This window comes from Pangasianodon hypophthalmus, chromosome 1, assembly GCF_027358585.1.
Source record: "Pangasianodon hypophthalmus isolate fPanHyp1 chromosome 1, fPanHyp1.pri, whole genome shotgun sequence".
In the NCBI taxonomy this organism is placed as follows: domain Eukaryota; kingdom Metazoa; phylum Chordata; class Actinopteri; order Siluriformes; family Pangasiidae; genus Pangasianodon; species Pangasianodon hypophthalmus.
The window spans coordinates 15,261,716-15,285,078 of record NC_069710.1 but is presented as its reverse complement, the minus strand read 5'-3'; the positions used below and the strand labels follow the sequence as shown (position 1 = coordinate 15,285,078).

General features: G+C 36.6%; 1 protein-coding gene across 1 annotated transcript; it reads right to left on the bottom strand.

The window, feature by feature from the left end:
* Positions 1–6,734: 6,734 nt before the first annotated feature.
* LOC117598148 (tumor necrosis factor receptor superfamily member 5) lies at positions 6,735–21,954 on the bottom strand. Its single transcript, XM_034307681.2, has 8 exons — positions 21,569–21,954; positions 20,661–20,786; positions 18,767–18,931; positions 17,434–17,527; positions 16,929–17,005; positions 16,585–16,692; positions 13,093–13,194; positions 6,735–9,205 (listed from the first exon to the last, which is right to left on the bottom strand). Exons 1-8 carry the CDS (start codon positions 21,627–21,629, stop codon positions 9,039–9,041), a joined length of 900 nt encoding a protein of 299 aa, XP_034163572.2. The 5' UTR covers positions 21,630–21,954; the 3' UTR covers positions 6,735–9,038.
* Positions 21,955–23,363: the final 1,409 nt, after the last annotated feature.

Genomic DNA, 23,363 nt, shown 5'->3' with positions numbered 1-23,363 from the left:
TGTGAAATACAAACCACTGCAACAGTCTCAGCTACTGAGCACAAAACAGCACTGCAACACTCACTGCAGTTCTCTGGATTTAACCTCTTACTTATAATGAACAATCAGATACCATTCATTACAATCAAGTGGAGCAGTATGGTTGCTGTGACGTCATAAATGATCTGCTAATCCCGTGATGTCATGACGTTTTCTGCAAGGTTGACAAAAAACTTTCTGAAAAAACTTAACTGCACAATAAACTCAGAGGTTAAAGGTCATGGATGAACTGGCTTGATGGAGTACATTAAATAAACTAAAAGAGTTCAATGATATTCCAGTGTTTTGTTGTTATTGATTTTTAATGTTAAAACAGGTTGTGTGTTTGTGTGTAAAGGTCAAAAGGCTAAAACTTATAATAGTCAAAGTTTAAAATCTTACAAATTATGTTTAAAGCTTATGTTTTAAAAATATTGTTTAAAGGTTAAATCATGTCTAAAGGGTAAAACATTGAAAGGTTAAAACACATAGTTATGGTAGATATCTAATGCCATGTGGTTGCTAGGCTGTTGCTAGGTAGTTGCCATGGTATTCATGGTGGTTGCTAGGGTGTTGCTAGGTAGTTTCTATGGTAACCCTGTTGGTTGCTGACGTGTTCCTATGCAGTTGCTCTGATATTCTAGGTGGTTGCTATGCTATCCTAGCTTGTTGCTAGGGTGTTGCTCGGTGGTTGCTGTGGTAACCCAGTTGGTTTCTAGGGTGTTGCTGGGTGGTGGCTGTGGTAACTCAGTTGGTTTCTAGGGTGTTGCTATGTCGTTGCTCACATAGTCCAGCTGTTGCTAAGGTGTTGCTGGGGGTTGCTGTGGTAACCCAGTTGGTTGTTAGGGTGTTGCTACGTGGTTGCTAGGGTGTTGCTAGGTGGTTGCTATGCTATCCTAGCTGGTTACTAGGGTGTTGCTAGGTGGTTGCTCTCATATTCCAGCTGTTGCTTGGGTGTTGCTACATGTTTGCTAGGGTGTTGCTGGGTGGTTGCTAGGGTGTTGCTAGTTGGTTGCTGGGGTAACCCAGTTAGTTGATAGGATGTTGTATTCTGATATTCCAGGTGTACTAAGTTTGACGTGTGTAGTACCTGTGGTTTGGTCTGCACAGCCCTCTGAGTAAAAGTAAAAGCACCTGTTTGTTTTCATTATGAAAAAAAGCAAATTATGCAAGGATGATGAGAAAAAGTTGCTGAAAAAAGTTCCATTTCGGTCTAAAAAGCTGCGTCAGTGTGCGCGTTGGGATTTTACCAAGACGAGAAAATGGGTTTTATCTTGCAGATGGAAGAATCTGTGCATAAATTCTGAGATGCTAAATGACTGTGTCCGTAGTTAGAGTGAATAAAATCATTTTAATGAAGGACATCACTCAATAAAATATAAAATCCCAAAATAGAATAAAATTGTGTTTTATATGATAATCTGGAGAAAATATGAAATATTCAACATCAGAATGCGTGTGGGATTTATGTTGGGGTTTGAGGGTGTGCCTAAAGCGTAGAAGAGACACAGTCTTTTGATTAGGTACCTCACACACACACACACACACACACACACACACACACACACGGGGAGGGAATTCTGTTCTCTTCAGCACACAGGATTTTATATAAATGTAACATATATTACTGTAACTTCTAGTGTACGTGTGTAACTACCTGTATGTTCTAATACTTTTCTACACTGAATCCTAAATCTGACTCCAAACCAGGGTTAACGTCAGTAACCACAAAAACTTTCAGTATTGAGGGAAATCTTAAAGCGTTAATAAAAAGCACTTTATGTTGTTTTTTTCAGGGTTTGCTGCATAATCAGGACATTTTAGTCATGACCATTCAGAAAAAAATACCTTTTGTTTTCTTGTTTTGTGATGGCTATGAATCTCTCTCTCTCTCTCACTAAATTCAAGATTCAAGTAGCTTTATTAGCATGGTAAAAGGCTTTACATTGCCTAAGTATTGGTAACACTGGTAAATTATAGACATACGCATTTACACGCAATTTTTAAAAAAGCTCATTAAAATAATAAAATGATAGCCATAAGAAAGAAAAAAATACACTGATTTGTTTTATTACTCAAATGTTTCTGAGCATTTTATCTCTGGTTTCTGTTGTAGCAGTTTTGCTTTTATTTTTGGCATGAAGCAGTTGTAGGTTTGTGTCATGGTGTATTATGTATAGGGCTGTGTGTGTGTGTGTGTGTGTGTGTGTGTTCTTCAGAACATGTTTTAAGATGAAGGGGAATGAATAGTGTGTATTCACAGCAAGCAGGTTGCTAAAATAATTTGCTCTCTGGAGGGTGAGATGTTGTGGTAAAGTGTGTGTGTGTGTGTGTGTGAGGTACCTAATCAAAAGACTGTGTCTCTTCTACGCTTTAGGCACACCCTCAAACCCCAACATAAATCCCACACGCATTCTGATGTTGAATATTTCATATTTTCTCCAGATTATCATATAAAACACAATTTTATTCTATTTTGGGATTTTATATTTTATTGAGTGATGTCCTTCATTAAAATGATTTTATTCACTCTAACTACGGACACAGTCATTTAGCATCTCAGAATTTATGCACAGATTCTTCCATCTTCAAGATAAAACCCATTTTCTTGTCTTGGTAAAATCCCAGCGCGCACACTGACGCAGCTATTTAGACCGAAATGGAACTTTTTTCAGCAACTTTTTCACATCATCCTTGCATAATTTGCTTTTTTTTGCATATCACAAGCTATAGATCATAACGAAAGTCACAGAGAGTGAAAAAACCCCACAGCAACACAAGGTTATATTTTTATGTCTCTATTTGCCTTTATACACTGTATCTTTAGGGAAGTTAAAAGTCTATACTCCTCTTATTTTCTGAATATACTACACTATACAGTATGTAGGGCATAGAAACCATTCTTGTACACCATATGTAGTGTAACTTGACATGTAGTTCTGCTCAAAATTATTGGCACCCATGCATTTTTAGATATTTGAGATATAATATTTTCAGCTTTTCTCTTATCACTACGTCCTGGAAGGTTCTCGACAGTTCCATGAGCTTTAACCTTCTTAAGAACATTGTGAACTGTGGAAACAGGGATGCCTAGGTGTCTGGAGAGAAGCTGTGTACCCTTCTGAATTTTTATATTTGGTGATGATCATTTTTCTGACTGCTGTCTCACTCTTCATCATTGTCTAAAAGGAACAGGGAATAGAGAGTGACCTTTTAAAGCAGTAAAGTTGTCATATTGGTCAGATCATCGCAGGTGAGTATAATTTCACAGCCATTATTTCATGTTTCATATGGAGCACTTGGAGGGAAATGGTGCACTAAAGCCCAGATGAGACCCTACAAGGGTGAAATAGGGAGACTAATAGCAAGTGTCTGGGAGCTGGAGGCCACTATGTAGGGTGTACGAGGAATTATTATCATTAATGAGCCTTATAAACAGAGTATGGAGTGATTTGGGACTCTGTGTGTTTCCTGTTCTCAAGTAGCTTCAGTAGAAGTGTATAATTTGATGATATAACATTATTAATTGGTGTGTGTGTGTGTGTGTGAGTGTTAAAAATAAAGGACTGACATTTGCGCTGTAGAATAAACATGAATTCATTAACATTTAAGCTGGAGAGCCGAGTCCATCGTCCCTGTGTCCTCTGCCTAGGGCACTTTCTCTATTTTAATTTCTAGTGACATTATTTCATAACGGGCATCGTGCACTTTCATATATGAAGAGTAAGAAGCCAGATTCCAGATAGCTTGTTGAGTACTACATAGGGTGATAAAGTGTAGAAGCTATTATTTCATGCCTTATGTAGCTCACCTAGACTGGCAGATGAATCCTAAATGACTCCACAAAAACACATATAGTGTAGAAACCATTGTTATATACCCTACGCAGTTTACTTACATATAGGGAGATAAAATATAGAGATCTGATTCCCAAATGACTTCCTATAGTGCATGAACTGTGTAGATGCCATTATTTTGTAGCCGATGTAGTGCACTTGACATAATAAGTTATGGTCCTAAATGATTCCAACTGTACATATACTGTACTTCATAGGGCATAGGATGCATTGTGTAGTGCACTACAGGAAGTGGGAAATTGAGTCACAAACTGTGTCCTATTGGACATCTAGTGCACTATGTAGGGTGTAAAGCCACAATTTTACACCCTAAGTGCTACATCTATATAATGAGTGAGGAGCCAACTCATTGTTGGATATGTTTCTAGTACACTAAGTAGAACACTTACACAGAGATCAATGGGGCGAATCCCTATTGGACGTGTTTATTGTGTACTTACATAGTGTGTGAAGAGCCAAGTCTCTATTGGACGTCTGTCTAGTGCATTAAGTAGTACATTTATACCATTTATAGTCCGCTTATATAGGTAGCCAATTCCCAAATTGGATATGGAGTGCACTATGTAGTGTGTAGAAGCTGCCATTTCATTACCCTATGTAGTGAACATGTATAGAGTATAAGGAGCAGGATTTTGAATGGCTCCTTACGTAACAAATATCTAGTGCACTATGTAGTGTGCAGAAGGAGCATTTTGCTTCATTTGGGAAGGAAGAAAGTTCTTTGTGTATGAGATATGACTTACTGCAGTTTAATCCATAAATCTGAATCTCCAAAAGTTCTTCTTTAACAAAGACCAAATGCACATCACTGCAGAGTTGTAATTATGTTAATGAAGACACACAGCACATGGTCTATTTTGGCTTTATTTCATTTATCATTGTAAATGATCATCGAGTTAGGCGCATTAGCATGACATTAATCATCACATTAATCCTGAAACAATGCCCAGAGAAATGACCTGCTGTACTTTCATCGGCGTTTCATTTTCATTATTACAGTGAACTCCTGCTCGGGGAAAAGTTTTCACATTCGTTCTGGATCTGATTAATTCTGTTTAATTCCAACTCTGGGGTTTTCTGTGATGTGATCACTAACACACTGCTGTTTCTACAGATGAGTAAAGGCACAGCTGTGATTCAGCCGATGAAGTCCTTCTAAATTTCCTCCATAAATCTCGCAAAATGGACAAGCCTGAATAATGTTCCATACTACTGCATATACATAAAACGTCCACTTTCAGAAGGTTGTAGCATCAAGCACACACCTGTAGTACTCTAAACGCCGATTAAGGTCACTATATCAGCTACAGTCTTTGTAAAGAGCTAGTGTCCAAGCTAAATACATGGTACACATACAGTAACTCACTACTCAGTAACACAACTACTTGTGAGACAACAACCTGACCAATCAGAAGTGAGCATTGCATGGAGGTCAAGAACAAAAACACTAAAACACAACGCCTGTTACGCAGGTGGCTCAGTGGTTTAAACATGTTGCAGTGTCGGAGTGCAGTTCAAACCCACACACAGGTAAAGGGTTGCTGTTGGTTTCTCTTCTTCTAATGTCCAAAAAAGGAGGTTGATGGCTCAGTGTGTAATGAGTGTGCTTGTGTATCATGGTGCATCATGGCCTGTGGTTTGAACCTGGACTCGGACACACGCTATAATGTGAAGTTCCTCTTTCAGCTGCTCCTGTTAGGGGTCGCCACCATAGATCATTGGTCTGCGTATTTGATGTGGCACAGTTTTTACGCCGGATGCCCTTCCTGACGCAACCCTCCCCAATTTTATCCGGGCTTGAGACTGGCACTGAGAGTGCACTGTTGCACGCAACCCCAGTGGCTGGGGTAGGTTCCCTGGCCAGGAATCGAACCCATGCCCCAGCAGTGAGAGTGATGTAGCCTAACAACTATTTCTCCAGGGACCCACATGCCATAACCTAAAGTAAAAGACAAAAATGTCCAAAAAAGAGCATCTCTTACCACCAGTGGCTTAAACAAGTGTGATAGGCGAGTGAGAGAATGTGTCTGTAGTCAAACATGATTCAAGAAGGAATCATTTCGATCTCACATGAGGCTGGTCTCAAACCACAGCCCACACAGAGACATACACTCTAACCAACACTCCAACCATGAGATGTTTATCAGGTTCTTATCTTTTACATTTCTCACACAGCTCAATTAGGGTTAGATGTTTGGTTTAACTCTGTGGAAGAATTTTTGATTTGGGCCTGAACCACACATCACACCTGCCTCACACACACACACACACACACACACACACACCCCGTTTCCACTGTGCCACCAGTTTCAGGCAGTTCCATGTGTATGAAGAAAAGACCAGCTGTAGCTCAACAGTAAAAACTCATCTCTGATCTTTCTGTTTTGATTCGGAAATATTATTGTGACCATGCAGGAACCATGCAGGAACAATGCAGGAACTCAGAAATGCGTAGTAAGTTTGAGAGACTGTGTGAAATAACGCTCTCACATTGCGCCCCCTAGCTACTGCTGATTAAAGATGTGGAATAAAACTGCAGTTCAGTATTTGTGTGTCTGTCTGAAAACTGATGATGATGATAATGATGATGATGATTACCTGTCCCCGAACAAACCCAGAATCAATCCTGAGTTAGTATTTGTGACATGTGAAAAGTTTACCCTGCTGAAAAAAAACAAAAAAAAAAACATTAAACATATTGTTTCAGTCTCCAATGAGAATCAGCCTAATCGTGTCTATTAAATACAAATACAGAATAAAATTTTAAAGCTACAGTTACAGTTACAGATCCAGAAGATGTTCAGAGCATAATTAGCTGAATTGTTGTATTTTAATGGAATATTTGCAGTTCTGCATAGATTCAATTCAATTTTATTTTATTTATATAGCACTTGTAACAATGGACATTGTAACAAAGCAACATTACAGAAATATATACATTAAATTTATAACTTTTATCCCTAATGAGCAAGCTTATGAGCAACATATGAATTCAGTTTAATTACAGTTGCTAATATTCCAAACATACAGAATACTGATTAGACTCCATTAAAAACCATCAAGAACCAACAGAAGTCTGTAATGTGTCCTATTATTTCTTTCCAGCAGAGTCTCCTGACAAACAGACCTGTTCAGATGAAGGACCACATCACAGTCAGTAGATACTGATTGAGTCTCTAGATGAGTGAATCAGTATGCAGTGAGTCATTTGTTTTGTTCAGTTGCTGCTGCACTCATCAGACCCAAAAAGAACCCAAAAAGAACAGCATCAGCAAATTATCAAATAACCCTGATTTATGATTCTCAATTGCCTAGGCTTATGTTAAGTTAGATTTTAAAATGAACCTGAGTGTAGATAAGCCAATGATTCCAGTAAATCTTTCAGCCATGACTGAGATTCTTCTGCTTGTGTAGCTGATCAGAGTTCATTGAATCGCTTTTGAACAAGCTGTTTGTTGCTGGCTTTAAATGGAGGCTGTAGTTACATTTGGCCAAACTAAATAAGTCAGCGAATCAATCTGAACGAATCATTTAAATTGAGTCACTGAAATGACTCAGAAATGTCTAATACTGAGCCAGTAGTCAGGTAGATAGTTAGCTAATAGCTGCTAATGGTCACTTATTGACCAGTCCTCAGGAATATAGCTTGATTTTGTGCTAACACGAGCTTGAAGTGGCTCAATATTAGACTTTTTGAGTCATTTCCGTGACTCAGTTTAAATGATTCGTTCAGATTGATTCACTGAATGCTAGCTAGCAACTGACTCGGTCAAGAAGTAAATTAATCAGACTAAAAAAACAAACAAAACAAACAACAACAACAACAACAACAAAAAAACCTAAATCAGGAAAAAATAAATAAAACATGAATAAAACAGAACAATCGCCAGTGCTAGAATAAAATGTCCACTAAGTTCAAATGTTAGATGAAACTATCCCTGCTGAAAAAACAATAGAAACCATCAAAAAAATTCTAATGGTTTCCAGTACAAATACCATTACAAACCATCAGCTAACTATTAAAACCATTACTGGTCCTTAATGGTATCCACTAGACATAACATGCCACCAACAGAAGGTAAGGAATTACCAGTAGTGACCCACAGGGACCATTAGAGTTTCCATTAAAACCAATACAATTCCCATTAAAACCATTACAAATTCTATGTATTTCTATTGTACTTCCAGCAGGGATGAGGGCAATCAGCATACAGCAGTCATTTATAACTTTAATAATGCAATAATTAAAGAGAGCCTTCATGAGTAATTGAATTGGATATATATTTTCATGAAGTGGTATTGGTAAGCATGATTAGCACTGGGTTTTCGGATAACATTTGCCTAAAGGCTACAGCAAATTAAATATGTGAAGGTAAAAACAATCATCAGAGGTAGAGCCACCAGGGGACGCTGTAGTCCTGTCTGTAGCTGTCAGTGACCCCTTACACTCAAACTCTACAGCGTAAAACCCCTTTTCTTTTCTTCCCGTATCTGAAGGAATTATGAGATGTTACGCTGTAAAATTTTACAGAATTGTTTACTTAATTCAAATAAATGTTTAGTGATTACACATCACTATTATTATAGACACTATATTATTATACCAGCTTCATACACGAATGCAACTCTAGAAGGATAAATATTGTTATTTTTTTTACAGGAATAGATTTACTGAATTTTTAAATTACATCACCTATTAAAAAGAAGTATTTATAAAACTACAAAATGAATACAAGTATTATTTTGTTATGCATCGTGTTCAAGCTGTACATTCTACATAGGTTTAGCAAAAAAATAAATAAATAAAACAAAAATCTGTATATCTTCATTTAAATAAAACAGTGTCCCAAATGCTAGCATTGATAAAATGTAATATTTTATTAACATTCATCAAGTGGAAATGAAAGAATGTGGGAAAATAATAATAATAAGATTATTGGACACAGAGATGTTAAACACATCAGAACTCCAGCTCTCTGCTCCAGGTAACATGGCTGACTCCTCGCAGTGCATTATGGGTATTACACACACACATCACCTCTAAAACGGAGCCTGTGTGTGTGCGTGTGTGTGTGTTGAAGTATTTGGGGGAAAAACCTGAAATGAGCAGCGGGACAGAGTGAGGAGGAAGCGGGAGAGAGCGCAGGAGAAGCCGAGGGTGTGTCAGGGTACAGGCCAGTCGTCCTCCTGCGGCTCGGACCTGTACGGCTCGCTGATGTAGGACATGCAGGTGTCCGGGATGTACAGAGCTCCACACTTCTCCAAAAACATGTTCACAGAGACGCCGTCAGTCTCGAGAGTGCCGTCGTCCTCTTCAGCACAGAGCTTACCTGGAAAACCAGACATGATGCACATTATAGCTTTCTTTCTTTCTTTCTTTCTTTCTTTCTTTCTTCTATAGTATAATTTCTTCCACTTTTCATGTGTTTCTTATTCTCTCTTCTATCTTTGCTTTTCTTTCTCTTTCTCTTTGTGCTTATTCTATCTTTACTTATTTCAATGTATTTCTTTATTTCTGTTCTTCCATCCTTCCTTCTTTCTTTTTCTTTCTATTTTACCATCTTTTCTTCCATCTTTCTTTCTTTCTTTCTTTCTTTCTTTCTATAGTATCATTTCTTGTGTTATTTGTGCCTTTCGTTTAGTTTTTTCTTTAGTTCCTATGTCCTTCTACCTTTACTCTCATTTTCTTTCTTTCTTTTTTATATCCTTTCTTCCATTTTCTGCTTGTTCCTACATGCTTTCTTTCTTTCTTTCTTTCTTTCTTTCTATAGTATCATTTCTTCCTTCTTTTTTTATTTTTCTGTGTGTTTCTTATTCTCTCTTCGATCTTTGCTTTTCGTTTTTTCTTTCTTTTCTTTCTATAGTATAATTTCCTCCTTCTTTCATTCTTGTGCTTATTCTATCTTTACTTATTTCAATTTATTTCTTTATTTCTGTTCTTCCATCCTTCCTTCTTTCTTTTTCTTTCTTTCTATAGTATCATTTCTTCCTTCTTTCTTTTTATTCTTCTTTTTCTTATTCTTTCTTTCTTTCTTTCTTCAGTGTCATTTGTGCCTTTTGTTTAGTTTTTTCCTTAGTTCCTATGTCTCTCTTCTACCTTTACTCTAATTTTCTCATATCCTTTCTTCCATTATTTTCTGCTTGTTCCTCCATGCTTTCTTTCTTTCTTTCTTTCTATAGTATTTTTCTTCTCTCTTTCTTTTATTTTTCTGCTCGTTCCTTGTTCTCTCTCTTATATTTCTTTCTTTCTTTCTTTCTTTCTTCATCCTATTAGCAGCTTCAGTAAGAGCTGAAGAGTTGAATTTACTAACTTGAGCATAAACTGAGCATAAAAGCTGACAGTTGCGTGTGACCAAGTGACCGAGGTATAAAAATAATAAGCATTTTTCACTTGAGTAAATGTTTCCTGGAATGTTGTGGTCCTGAACGCTACAGTGACATTGAGGTGATTCCTCGTGTAGCACACGTCACTGGGACTGACAGAGTAATGGAACGCTCTGTAGATGGTTAATGTGACTAAAACACGAGGACGTGGGTTAGAGGAAATCAGCGTTCAGGTTACTTCCTCTGCTGCGGTGCAAATCGGCGTTCTGATATTTTTCTCATGGTTAGATTTTTATTATTGTTACATTGTTACAATTGCATTAAACAGTCTTTTTACTAAAAGCAGACTGCTGATTTAATTATCGGGTAATTTATGATTTATGATCTAGTGTCCTAGATCATTGATGCGTGTGTGTGTGTGTGTATGTGTGTGTGAGGGGGGTTTTAGATGAGTGTGTAAACTGCTGATCTATGTAACGTACAGCACCCATGTCACATTCACACTCATTTTGAAACTTACATGTGTTTCACACCACGCCCACAAACACGCACACGCACACACACGTGATGTAATATTTCCACTATATCTCCTTGTTGCACAGTACTGTGCAAAAGTCTTAGGCAAAGATGGCTTCAAAAATAATAAAATTACATGTTTCTACATTTTAAATAATACTATAAAGAGCAGTAAACAGTAATAAATGAAACTCAGTATTTAATGTGACAGCCCTTTGCTTTAAAAATAGTAGTCTCAGGTACAGCGTGTGCAGTTTTATAAGGAAATGAGCTGTAAGTGTTACTGAGCATCTTGCAGAAGCAGCCACAGTTCTTCTGGAGACTTTTCACAGTTCTTGACTGTCGCACTCGCTTATTTTTGCGGTGAAACCCAGCAGCCTTCATTATGTATTTATCTGAAAAGTGGTCTCTTGCGTAACATGCTGCTTTTTTTTTTAACCTACATACAAACATTTTTTGTAACATTTCATTCTGTGCTGGAAAACTAATGTTTGGAATCTAAATGTAGATGTCATTAAATAAAAATAAAAAGTATGTACTAAAAAAATACAGTGCCTAAGACTTTTGTACAGTACTTTATATTATATTCATACTTTATATTCATTAGTTTTTATCTCATTACACTTATTATTTTATTGCTGTTATGTTTACTTCATCTTTTATTTTATCCTGTGCATACTATTGCATTTTCATTACTTGATTGTGCAGCACTATAAGCTACCACATGTATGAAAGCTGCTCTATAAATAAAGTATATTATTATTATTTTGATTATTATTATTATTATTATTATTATTATAAGCCACTTTATTGTAAAGTTCAGAGACGTGACTAACAGCGTTAGCGTTTGAGCTAGCAGCTATTTGAATCTGTGTGTGGTTACTGAACATAAACAGTACTTCCTGCCAGCTCATTTCCTTTTCTTAACAAAGAGGAGAAAGGGTTTAGAGAAGGCTGCAGACAGCGAAGGCATCAAAGACGCACCACACAACAGCCTACTTCTACTTTCTACCCCAGCTTTTGTAATGGAAAATCTTTTTTTTACATCGCGTATACTGGCCTACTTTTCAAGAATGCCTTTAGTTAATTAAAACAGTACTGCATATGTAAATAACAAGATTTAGTATTTAATGTGAGAAGAATGCTCTCAGTGGTCAGTTAATTTCAGGTATCCCACCACCACCACCACCACCATGCAGCAGGGTGCAGGACAGAAGCTAATCCGAATTCAGAACTATCCTCTTTCTGTTTCTCATTACATTTTGAAATAAACAAGCAAACAAACAAAAAAAACACAGGTACACTATATGGCTAAAAGTATGTGCACCCTGACCATCACATTCATACATGCTTGTTGAACATCTCATTCCAGATTTATTCCCCTTTGCTGCTGTTATAATAAGCTCCACTCTTCTGGGAAGGCTTTCCACTAGATTTTGGCTCGTGGCTGTGGAGATTTGTGTTCATTCAGCTACAAGAGCATTAATGAGGTCAGGCACTCATGTTGGGATTTCGAGGAGGTCTGGAGTGCAGTCAGTGTTCCAGTTCATCCCAAAGGTGTTCTGTGTGGTTGAGGTCAGGGTTCTGTGCAGGGCACTTGAGTTCTTCTACTCCAACCTTAACACTCCATGTCTTCATGGAGCTCACTTTGTGCACAGGGGCATTGTCATGCTGGAACAGGTTTGGGCCTCTTAGTTCCAGTGAAGGAAATTGTAATGCTCCAGCATACAAACACATTCTATACAATTGTGTGCTTCAGACTTTGTGGCAACAGTTTGGGGAAGAACCATATATGGATGTGATGGTCAGGGGTGTATACACTTTTTTTTGACGACTATGATTTTGAATTGTGATTTAATAAACTCTGCACATGCATCCTAAATGTGGGTTGTTGTTTTTTGGTTTTTTTTGCAATTTCGTTCTTGTGTATTTCCCTATGAGGTGAACCACTGAGTATGAGAGCCAGCGAGTGGCGCAAACACAACCAAGTGTGCCAATATTTTAATCTCTGACATTGAAATACAACTAAAATACAAGGTTTCTGCTTTTTTGTAACTGAATATTAAATGGTGTTCCATTGGGTATATAGTGCACTAGGTAGGGTCCATAACACCATTCTGTTATATCCTATATAGGGAGCATATATAGTGAATAAGAAGCTTGAAAGTGGCCAATTTTTATGTGGTCCAGTGTAAGACATTTTAAAATTTATCAAAATATTAGCATCAAGAAAACAATACTGATTAATTAAAAATTACATAAAAATTAAAGTTGATGGTGATGTTTTGCTCCTGTTTCTCTTTTCTGAACTTCTTGTACTTCCTGAGTACCAGAGACGTACAGTGAATTGTGTGTGTGTGTGTGTGTCTGCGCTTACTGCTGTGAGTGAGTGTTTGTAACTCTGGGCTTCCCGGATACTTGATGACGTCTGGAGGAAGAGCTGGTGGGACGAAATTCTCTGAAGTCACCAATGTAATCACTGATGATACACACACACACACATACACACACACACACACACACACAAACAGACACAATTTAATAGAATGAACACTGCCATGTGTGAGTGTTTCACATACTCCTAAGCGAACTTCTGAAAGGATGTGGTCTATTATTGCTGCTGTGTTATCTGAGCAATCTTTAAGCAATGTATGGTGTGTGTGTGTGTGTGTGTGTGTGTGTTTCATGATTTTCATTTCCACATCCTGCATCAGAGCTGCATGGTCAGCACAACCGAGACATTCACTAGACATGTTCTGTTACCATACAACCTGATACACATTTGTGTGATTACAGCGAATGTGTCGTTTATAGTTAATGTGATTATAGCGAGTGTGTGACTATAGCGAGTGTGTGATTTATAGTTAATGTGATTATAGCGAGTGCGTGATTTATAGTTAATGTGATTATAGCGAGTGCGTGATTATAGCGAGTGTGTGATTTATAGTTAATGGGATTATAGCGAGTGTGATTTATAGTTAATGTGATTACCGAGTGTGTGATTATAGCGAGTGTGTGATTTATAGTTAATGTGATTATGGCGAGTGTATGATTTATAGTTAATGTGATTACCAAGTGTGTGATTTATAGTTAATGTGATTATAGAGAGTATGTGATTTATAGTTTATGGGATTATAGCGAGTATGTGATTTATAGTTTATGTGATTACAGAGTGTATGATTATAGCTAGCATGTGATTTATAGTTAATGTGACTATAGCGAGTGTGTGATTATAGTTAATGTGATTACAGAGTGTGTGATTATAGCTAGTGTGTGATTTATAGTTAATGTGATTATAGCGAGTGTGTGATTTATAGTTAATGTGATTATAGTGAGTGTGTTATTTATAGTTAATGTGAATATAGCGAGTGCGTGATTATAGTTAATGTGATTATAGCGAGTGTGTGACTATAGCGAGCGTGTGATTTATAGTTAATGTGATTATAGCGAGTGTGTGATTTATAGTTAATGTGATTATAGTGAGTGTGTGATTATAGCTAGTGTGTGATTTATAGTTAATGTGATTATAGCGAGTGTGTGATTACAGCTAGTGTGTGATTTATAGTTAATGTGATTATAGCAAGTGTGATTTATAGTTAATGTGATTATGGCGAGTGTGTGATTTATAGTTAATGGGATTATAGCTAGTGTGATTTATAGTTAATGTGATTACCGAGTGTGTGATTACAGCAAGTGTGTGATTTATAGTTAATGTGATTACAGAGTGTGTGATTATAGCTAGCATGTGATTTATAGTTAATGTGATTATAGCTAGTGTGTGATTTATAGTTAATGTGATTATAGCGAGTGTGTGATTATAGCGAGTGTGTTATTTATAGTTAATGTGATTATAGCGAGTGTGTGATTATAGCTAGTGTGTGATTTATAGTTAATGTGATTATAGAGAGTATGTGATTTATAGTTTATGGGATTATAGCGAGTATGTGATTTATAGTTTATGTGATTACAGAGTGTATGATTATAGCTAGCATGTGATTTATAGTTAATGTGATTATAGCGAGTGTGTGATTATAGTTAATGTGATTACAGAGTGTGTGATTATAGCTAGTGTGTGATTTATAGTTAATGTGATTATAGCGAGTGTGTGATTTATAGTTAATGTGACTATAGTGAGTGTGTGATTTATAGTTAATGTGATTATAGCGAGTGTGTGATTACAGCGAGTGTGTGATTTGTAGTTAATGGGATTATAGCGAGTGTGCGATTATAGCTAGTGTGTGATTTATAGTTAATGTGACTATAGCTAGTGTGTGATTTATAGTTAATGGGATTATAGCGAGTGTGTGATTATAGCTAGTGTGTGATTTATAGTTAATGTGATTATAGCGAGTGTGTGATTACAGCGAGTGTGTGATTTATAGTTAATGTGATTATAGCGAGTGTGCGATTATAGCTAGTGTGTGATTTATAGTTAATGTGATTATAGTGAGTGTGTGATTATAGTTAATGGGATTATAGCGAGTGTGCGATTATAGCGAGTGTGTGATTATAGCTAATGTGTGATTTATAGTTAATGTGATTATAGTGAGTGTGTGATTATAGCTAGTGTGTGATATATAGTTAATGTGATTATAGTGAGTGTGTGATTATAGCTAGTGTGTGATATATAGTTAATGTGATTATAGCGAGTGTGTGATTATAGTTAGTGGGATTATAGCGAGTGTGCGATTATAGCTAGTGTGTGATTTATAGTTAATGTGATTATAGCGAGTGTGTGATTATAGTTAATGGGATTATAGCGAGTGTGCGATTATAGCTAGTGTGTGATTTATAGTTAATGTGATTATAGCGAGTGTGTGATTTATAGTTAATGTGATTATAGTGAGTGTGCGATTATAGCGAGTGTGTGATTTATAGTTAATGTGATTATAGCGAGTGTGTGATTATAGCTAGTGTGTGATATATAGTTAATGTGATTATAGCGAGTGTGTGATTATAGTTAATGGGATTATAGCGAGTGTGCAATTATAGCGAGTGTGTGATTATAGCTAGTGTGTGATTATAGCTAATGTGTGATTATAGCGAGTGTGCGATTATAGCTAGTGTGTGATTTATAGTTAATGTGATTATAGCGAGTGTGTGATTATAGTTAATGGGATTATAGCGAGTGTGCGATTATAGCTAGTGTGTGATTTATAGTTAATGTGATTATAGCGAGTGTGTGATTTATGGTTAATGTGATTATAGCGAGTGTGCGATTATAGCGAGTGTGTGATTTATAGTTAATGGGATTATAGCGAGTGTGCGATTATAGCTAGTGTGTGATTTATAGTTAATGTGGTTATAGCGAGTGTGTGATTATAGTGAGTGGAACAACAGCACTACACCTGGTTTCTCACACAGAGTGGATATTAATGTAACTGGGTTAAAGGAGCAGATTTAGCTGCTGTGACGTCACTACACACCACAGCGACACGAAACTAAACCATGCATCCAACGCACACATTGTATACAGCACACATCAAAGCAAACCGAAAGGAAATGACACTAAATGGAACAATATTTACTGAAAGACACACTAACACGTTCTAATACACATTACACATTCAACATAAACAAAAAAGCCTTCAGAATGAATTAAACTGAAGGATGTCTAGTGTCTCTGATTTATCTGATGGCAGGAGGAGACCAATATATATAATAATCGGTGATTATCCGTAAAATAAAAGAATAACCACTGTGTGGACTTTTAGCTTTCTTAATAGCATGTTGGCCATTTTAAGGCTTTGCGAGTCTCACACACACACAAATCATTTAAAGTAGCAAATTTATACATTTTTGTGCATCAAATACATTCTCAAATAGAGTGTATCTCACATATCACGGTTTTAAAATAAACAAGTGTTACCTGCTTTTCCTCTACGCTTACACTTCAGATAAATAACTCCAATCATAATGAGCATGAGCGTCAGGATTAGCCCCGCCCACAAACTAGCAGGAATCATCCAATGACAGCCTATAAGCAGAGGCGGAGGTTAAAAAAAAAAAAAAAAAAAAAAAAAAAAAAAAAGTATTTTTTTTAGTATTTAAAGGAGCAAAATCCTGTTTGGGGTTAATATATATATATATATTATTATATATTTTAAATATATATATATTTTAATATTTTATTAATATTTTATAATATTTTAAATATATATATTATTTATTTATTATATTTATATTTATTTATTTTTATTTTTTTTTACTCACGATGTATAAAATCTCCACATACGGCGTCTGTTTCTGCTGTTCCAGCTGATATCAAAGACCGACCCAGATCCGAACAGCTAGGAAAGAACAAGTTAAAAACCACAAATCAGTCAACACTAAACAGTAACAAAGGCAGAATAAAAAAGTGAATGTTGGTGTTTGATGGTTTTTGATGGCGAATGTTGGTTTTTGATGTGAATGTTGGTGTTTGATGGTGAATGTTGGTGTTTAAAGGTCTTTGATAGTAAATGATGGTGTTTGATAGTGAATGATGATGTTTCATGGTGTTCGATGGTGAATATTGGTGTTGCATGTAGAATTGTGGGTTCTATGGTGGTTGGTGGTGTTTGATGGTGAATGTTGGTGTTTAATGGTCTTTGACAGTAAATGATGGTATTTGATGAAGAATTTTGATGTTGCATGTAGAACTGTGGATTCTATGGTGGATGGTGGTGTTTGATGGTGTGTGTGTGTGTGTGTGTGTGTGTGATGTAGCTCTATTCACCTGGTGTGATTTTGACAAGGTGTGACATAATCAGTCTCCTTGTTGAAGGTTCCTGGTGGACAGAGCTTGCACACTGTGTTACGTGTGCTGTTGGCTGAAAAAAAAAATCACGTCTCATTTTATTCAAACTTATTATGTCAAGTCAGTGTTCATCATCATCATCTTCTTATCAACACACAGTGAGATAACATAAGTCCACTATAAAGTAAAGTTTGTTACATAGACATGTAATCTTGGTGACTGAACTTTTGCGTTAAGATGTTTCTCCGCTCATCTGAGGTTCTCCTGAATAATGGGTACTCTCTTCTGTTTAAACTCCTGTGTGGGATTTAACACCACAGAGGTGTGACTTGGCATGAAACCGCTGAGGTTAATGTGTCAGAATGGAGTGGTAAGTCAGTATTTCTGACTTACTTACAAATTCCTGAACATGTATGGACTGGTCATTGATGAACTTTTTTGAATGATGTTGTGAACTGAGTTGTAAGTTTATTTTTTTTTAGGGGAGAATGTCCATGTTCTTTAAGTCCATGGTTCCCAAAGTGTGTTCCAGGCACCCCCAGTTTTAGCGCTTTTAACAATGGACATTGTCATAAAGCAGCTTTACAGAAATATATAAATTCAGGATATACATTTTTAAATGTATGAATTTATCCCTAATGTGCAAGCCAGAGACAATGGTGGTGAGGAAAAACTCCTTGAGACGATATGAGAAAGAAACCTTGAGAGGAGCCAGGCTCAAAAGGAAACCCATCCTCATCTGAGTGACAACAGATAGTGCAATTATAAATAAACCTCTCCTATAACTGTGTACTACATGGACAAAAAGTGCAATTGTGTAACCATGAAAGTTCATTATAGTTTTCATATGTCGTCTATTTTGTTATCAACTGTTCACTGATGGAGACTTGAGTGCAAAACTGTTCATGGGAATTGCAATACTAGTCCTTAAATGATGGTGGTGATTGGTGAAATTATTATTTAGTAATCATAGATGTAAACCTAACTGACTTGAAATAAATGAGAAATAAAATGGCTTGATTACATTAATATTAATACATTAATACGTACTTTATTTGCCATATTATCCATAAAGCTTTAGGCTATATGTATCTAAGTGTACTCAAACGTATATCTACTTAAATATTACGGTGGTGGAATTTTCATAATCTGATAAGTATCTTGAATAGCAGCAAATCAAAAGAATTAAATCTCGTATAAAAGTATGATAAGGTGTTTAAATGTGTCTACAGTACCAGGAATTAGTTCAGGGATAGAATGTGTGTTTGTGTATGTGTACGTGTGTGTGTGTGTGTGTGTGTGTTAAACTCACAGGGAACTGAAACTCCTTGTCCTGGTGGGCAGCGGTGGACTAATTCACATTTCTCGCAGTGATCTTGACAATTTCCAGATGTTTGAGTACAGTAGAAGCCCTCCATGCACTTGCATTTTGTGTTGCTGTCTGCTGTGCAGTACTTTGATGTTTGCAGATGGTTGTCTAAGAGAAGGAACACACACACACACACACACCAATCAGCAGTAAAATAAATATGCAGTAACAATTATTAAACCTTCAAATTTTAAACATCGTTATTATATTAATATAATTTTACATAAATGTATTAAATGTAATATTTTAAATATTATGTTTACAACATTAAATTTTCCAGATATAATGTTTCTACTTCAAGCTAAAATATGTATAAGAGTAATATATTAATTGTTAAAAAACGATCTGTTGTAATGACTATTAGTTCTATATCAGGCATGTTACCCTTTTGGGAAAAGGCAAGATATTATTATTTTTTCACCTAGTATTACTGACAGGAAGTTATGATAAAAAGATTATCTCTGTATGAAAAATGATTCAGAGTGACTCATATTTATAATGCCCTATTTTTATTCTTTCAAATAACTAAAGGGAATGCCTGTTAGATTTCAACTCTGTTACCCTAAATTAAAAAGAAAATAATAACAAATAATGGAGAAATGCCTTTTATATTTTGGAGTCTGATGGTGTTTGGCGAAGAATTTTGGAGTCTGATGGTGTTTGGCGAAGAATTTTGGAGTCTGATGGTGTTCAGTGAAGAACATTGGTGTCTGATGGTGTTTGGTGAAGAATTTTGGAGTCCGATGGTGTTCAGTGAAGAACATTGGTGTCTGATGGTGTTTGGTGAAGAATTTTGGAGTCTGATGGTGTTCAGTGAAGAACATTGGTGTCTGATGGTGTTTGGTGAAGAATTTTGGAGTCCGATGGTGTTCAGTGAAGAACATTGGTGTCTGATGGTGTTTGGTGAAGAATTTTGGAGTCCGATGGTGTTTGGCAAAGAATTTTGGAGTCTGATGGTGTTTGGCGAAGAATTTTGGAGTCTGATGGTGTTTGGCGAAGAATTTTGGAGTCTGATGGTGTTTGGTGAAGAATTTTGGAGTCTGATGGTGTTTGGCGAAGAATTTTGGAGTCTGATGGTGTTTGGTGAAGAATTTTGGAGTCTGATGGTGTTTGGTGAAGAATATTGGTGTCTGATGGTGTTTGGTGAAGAATATTGGTGTCTGATGGTGTTTGGGGAAGAATTTTGGAGTCTGATGGTGTTTGGTGAAGAATATTGGTGTCTGATGGTGTTTGGGGAAGAATTTTGGAGTCTGATGGTGTTTGGTGAAGAATATTGGTGTCTGATGGTGTTTGGTGAAGAAGATTGGTGTTTGATGGTGTTTGGGGAAGAATATTGGAGTCTGATGGTGTTTGGTGAAGAATATTGGTGTCTGATGGTGTTTGGGGAAGAATTTTGGAGTCTGATGGTGTTTGGTGAAGAATATTGGTGTCTGATGGTGTTTGGTGAAGAATATTGGTGTCTGATGGTGTTTGGGGAAGAATTTTGGAGTCTGATGGTGTTTGGTGAAGAATATTGGTGTCTAATGGTGTTTGGTGAAGAATATTGGTGTTGATGATGTTCAGTGTAGAAGGTTGGTGTTCTGTGAAGAATATTGGTGCCTGACGGTGTTTGGTAAAGAAAGCTGGTGCCTGATGGTGTTCAGTGAAGAATTTTGGAGTCTGATGGTGTTCGGTGAAGAAGGTTGGTGCCTGATGGTGTTCAGTGAAGAATATTTGTGTTTGATGGTGTTTGGTGAAGAATGTTGATGTCTGATGGTCTTTATTGGTATTTAATAGAAAATTTTTGTGTTTTGGTGAAGAACATCAGTGTATGCTGGTAACTGGTGGTGAAACTTACTAGGGTCACATGATCTACATGGCAAGCAATCGTCTATAAAATTATCAGTTTCTGTGTAGAAGCCACTACGGCACTGTGCACACTCCGTTTGTGAAGATGCAGCACAGTAACTTGACACATGTTTCCCTGAAACAGAGAGAGAAATAAAAACACCATTTTTATGAATCGTACTATTTTAAGAAAAAGCTGTTTTATAATCTTCTGCATTATTTCAATGTGGCTTTAAGTCTTCATTAACAGCTTAAGGTATTAATTATGTGTACTATAAGATTTATGCAGGAGTTATTATACAAGTTATGAGTTTGTTTCCAAAACAAAATGTTACAGTAGTGTTGTAGGAACATTTATAGATGTTAGAAAATATAAAAAGATCTTCACAACACCCATAAAAACAAACCTGACAGTCTGAAAGTTTCAAAAAGCAAACGGTAACATTTTGAAAATGTTCTGCTAATGCACGGTTGTTAGCTGGAATGACGAAGAAATATTCAAAAAATGAACTGTTTACGACATAAAACATAAAACTTTATTAAAAGTTTTAAGAGGAGCATAGATTTAAAATATAAGAGGAGCACAGATTTAAAATATATTTTTAATCATACTACACAAGCACATACACAGTCTGTTATTTATGTTTACTTTCCAGCCCTCTTCAATGAAATTTATCTAAATTAATTTCATGAAAGAAAGTGTAAGTATATTTTTATCAAAAGAGTAAAATTTGTGAAAGTTATGTCTGTGCCCCAAACGGAAAACTTATAGTTTTTGTAGAGCTTTAATCCGATTATTGGGAATTTGTTTTACACACATATAAGAATCACAAAAATGTGTTGTACTCAATTCATAATGCAAAATATAAATGTAAACCATTTCTTATATTTTTCTGATCTGTAATTTTCAAGACTCACCTTTTGGGCATTTTTTGCAGCAGGAACCTTTGTGTTCATGCTCGTCCGGAGAGCAGGCCATTGCTGAAAGTTTTCACTTGATAAGATTTTTTAATTTAAAAAATTAAAAATGAATCCCCTTAAGGTTCCTTAAAGTTCTGAGTTTGACGAGGTTTCTCTTTGTTCTACAACTGGTTGCATTTTACATGCTTCATGCTGTCTCTGTCACTTCCTCTGTCTCGTTCTGATTTTATCATCCCACCCACTCTTTCTCTCTCTCTCTCTCTCTCTCTCTCTCTCATCTCATGTTACCTAAAAGAGGAAAGTGAATGTAAGGTGTGAAGGCTCTCAAGAAGAAAGAGACTAATGTATGTGTGTGTGTATGTGAGAGAGAGAAACATGAAGAAAAGAGAGAGATCATATCTGTATGTCCAGCTGAATCTAAAAGAACATTTGAAATCCTATTTTTAATACTTCCTCTTGTCCACTTCCACTTATTTTATTGCCCAATGGCCATCTAAAGCAGCATTTGATTATTGTATCCACTGGACTCCACTAGTCTAACGCTCATCTAATGCCCTTCTAACACTCCTGTAATGCTTATCTAAAACTCCTCTAACGCTTATCTAACACTCTACTAATGCTTATCTAATACTCATCTAATGCTCCTCTAACACTCCTCTAACAATAATCTAACCCTCATCTAATGCTCCTCCAACACTAATCCAACGCTCATCTAATGCTCCTCCAACACTAATCTAACGCTTATCTAATGCTCCTCCAACACTAATCTAACGCTTATCTAAAACTCCTGTAACGCTCACTTAATGCTCCTCTAACACTAATCCAACGCTCATCTAATGCTCCTCCAACACTAATCCAACGCTCACCTAATGCTCCTCCAACACTAATCCAACGCTCATCTAATGCTCCTCCAACACTAATCCAACGCTCACCTAATGCTCCTCCAACACTAATCCAACGCTCATCTAATGCTCCTCCAACACTAATCTAACGCTCATCTAATGCTCCTCCAACACTAATCTACTACTCATCTAATGCTCCTCCAACACTAATCTAACGCTCACCTAATGCTCCTCCAACACTAATCTAACGCTCACCTAATGCTCCTCCAACACTAATCTACTACTCATCTAATGCTCCTCCAACACTAATCTAACGCTCACCTAATGCTCCTCCAACACTAATCTAACGCTCATCTAATGCTCCTCCAACACTAATCTACTACTCATCTAATGCTCCTCCAACACTAATCTAACGCTCACCTAATGCTCCTCCAACACTAATCTAACGCTCATCTAATGCTCCTCCAACACTAATCTACTACTCATCTAATGCTCCTCCAACACTAATCTAACGCTCACCTAATGCTCCTCCAACACTAATCTAACGCTCACCTAATGCTCCTCCAACACTAATCTAACGCTCACCTAATGCTCCTCCAACACTAATCTAACGCTCACCTAATGCTCCTCCAACACTAATCTAACGCTTATCTAATGCTCCTCTAACGCTAACCTAACACTAATCTACTACTCATCTAATGCTCCTCTAACACTAATCTAACGCTCCTCTAATGCTCCTCCAACACTAACACTCCTCTAACACTAAGCTAATGCTCCTCTAACGCTCCTCTAATGCTCCTCTAACACTAATCTCACGCTCCTCTAATTCTCATCATTTGACATAACTCACCAATAAGAGTCAACTCTTTTCGCTCACAAGCCATTGGCTCACTGATTATTTTCTTCTAAATCAGTCAAAGTTTGCAATATCGAGATTTTTCAAATAAGTG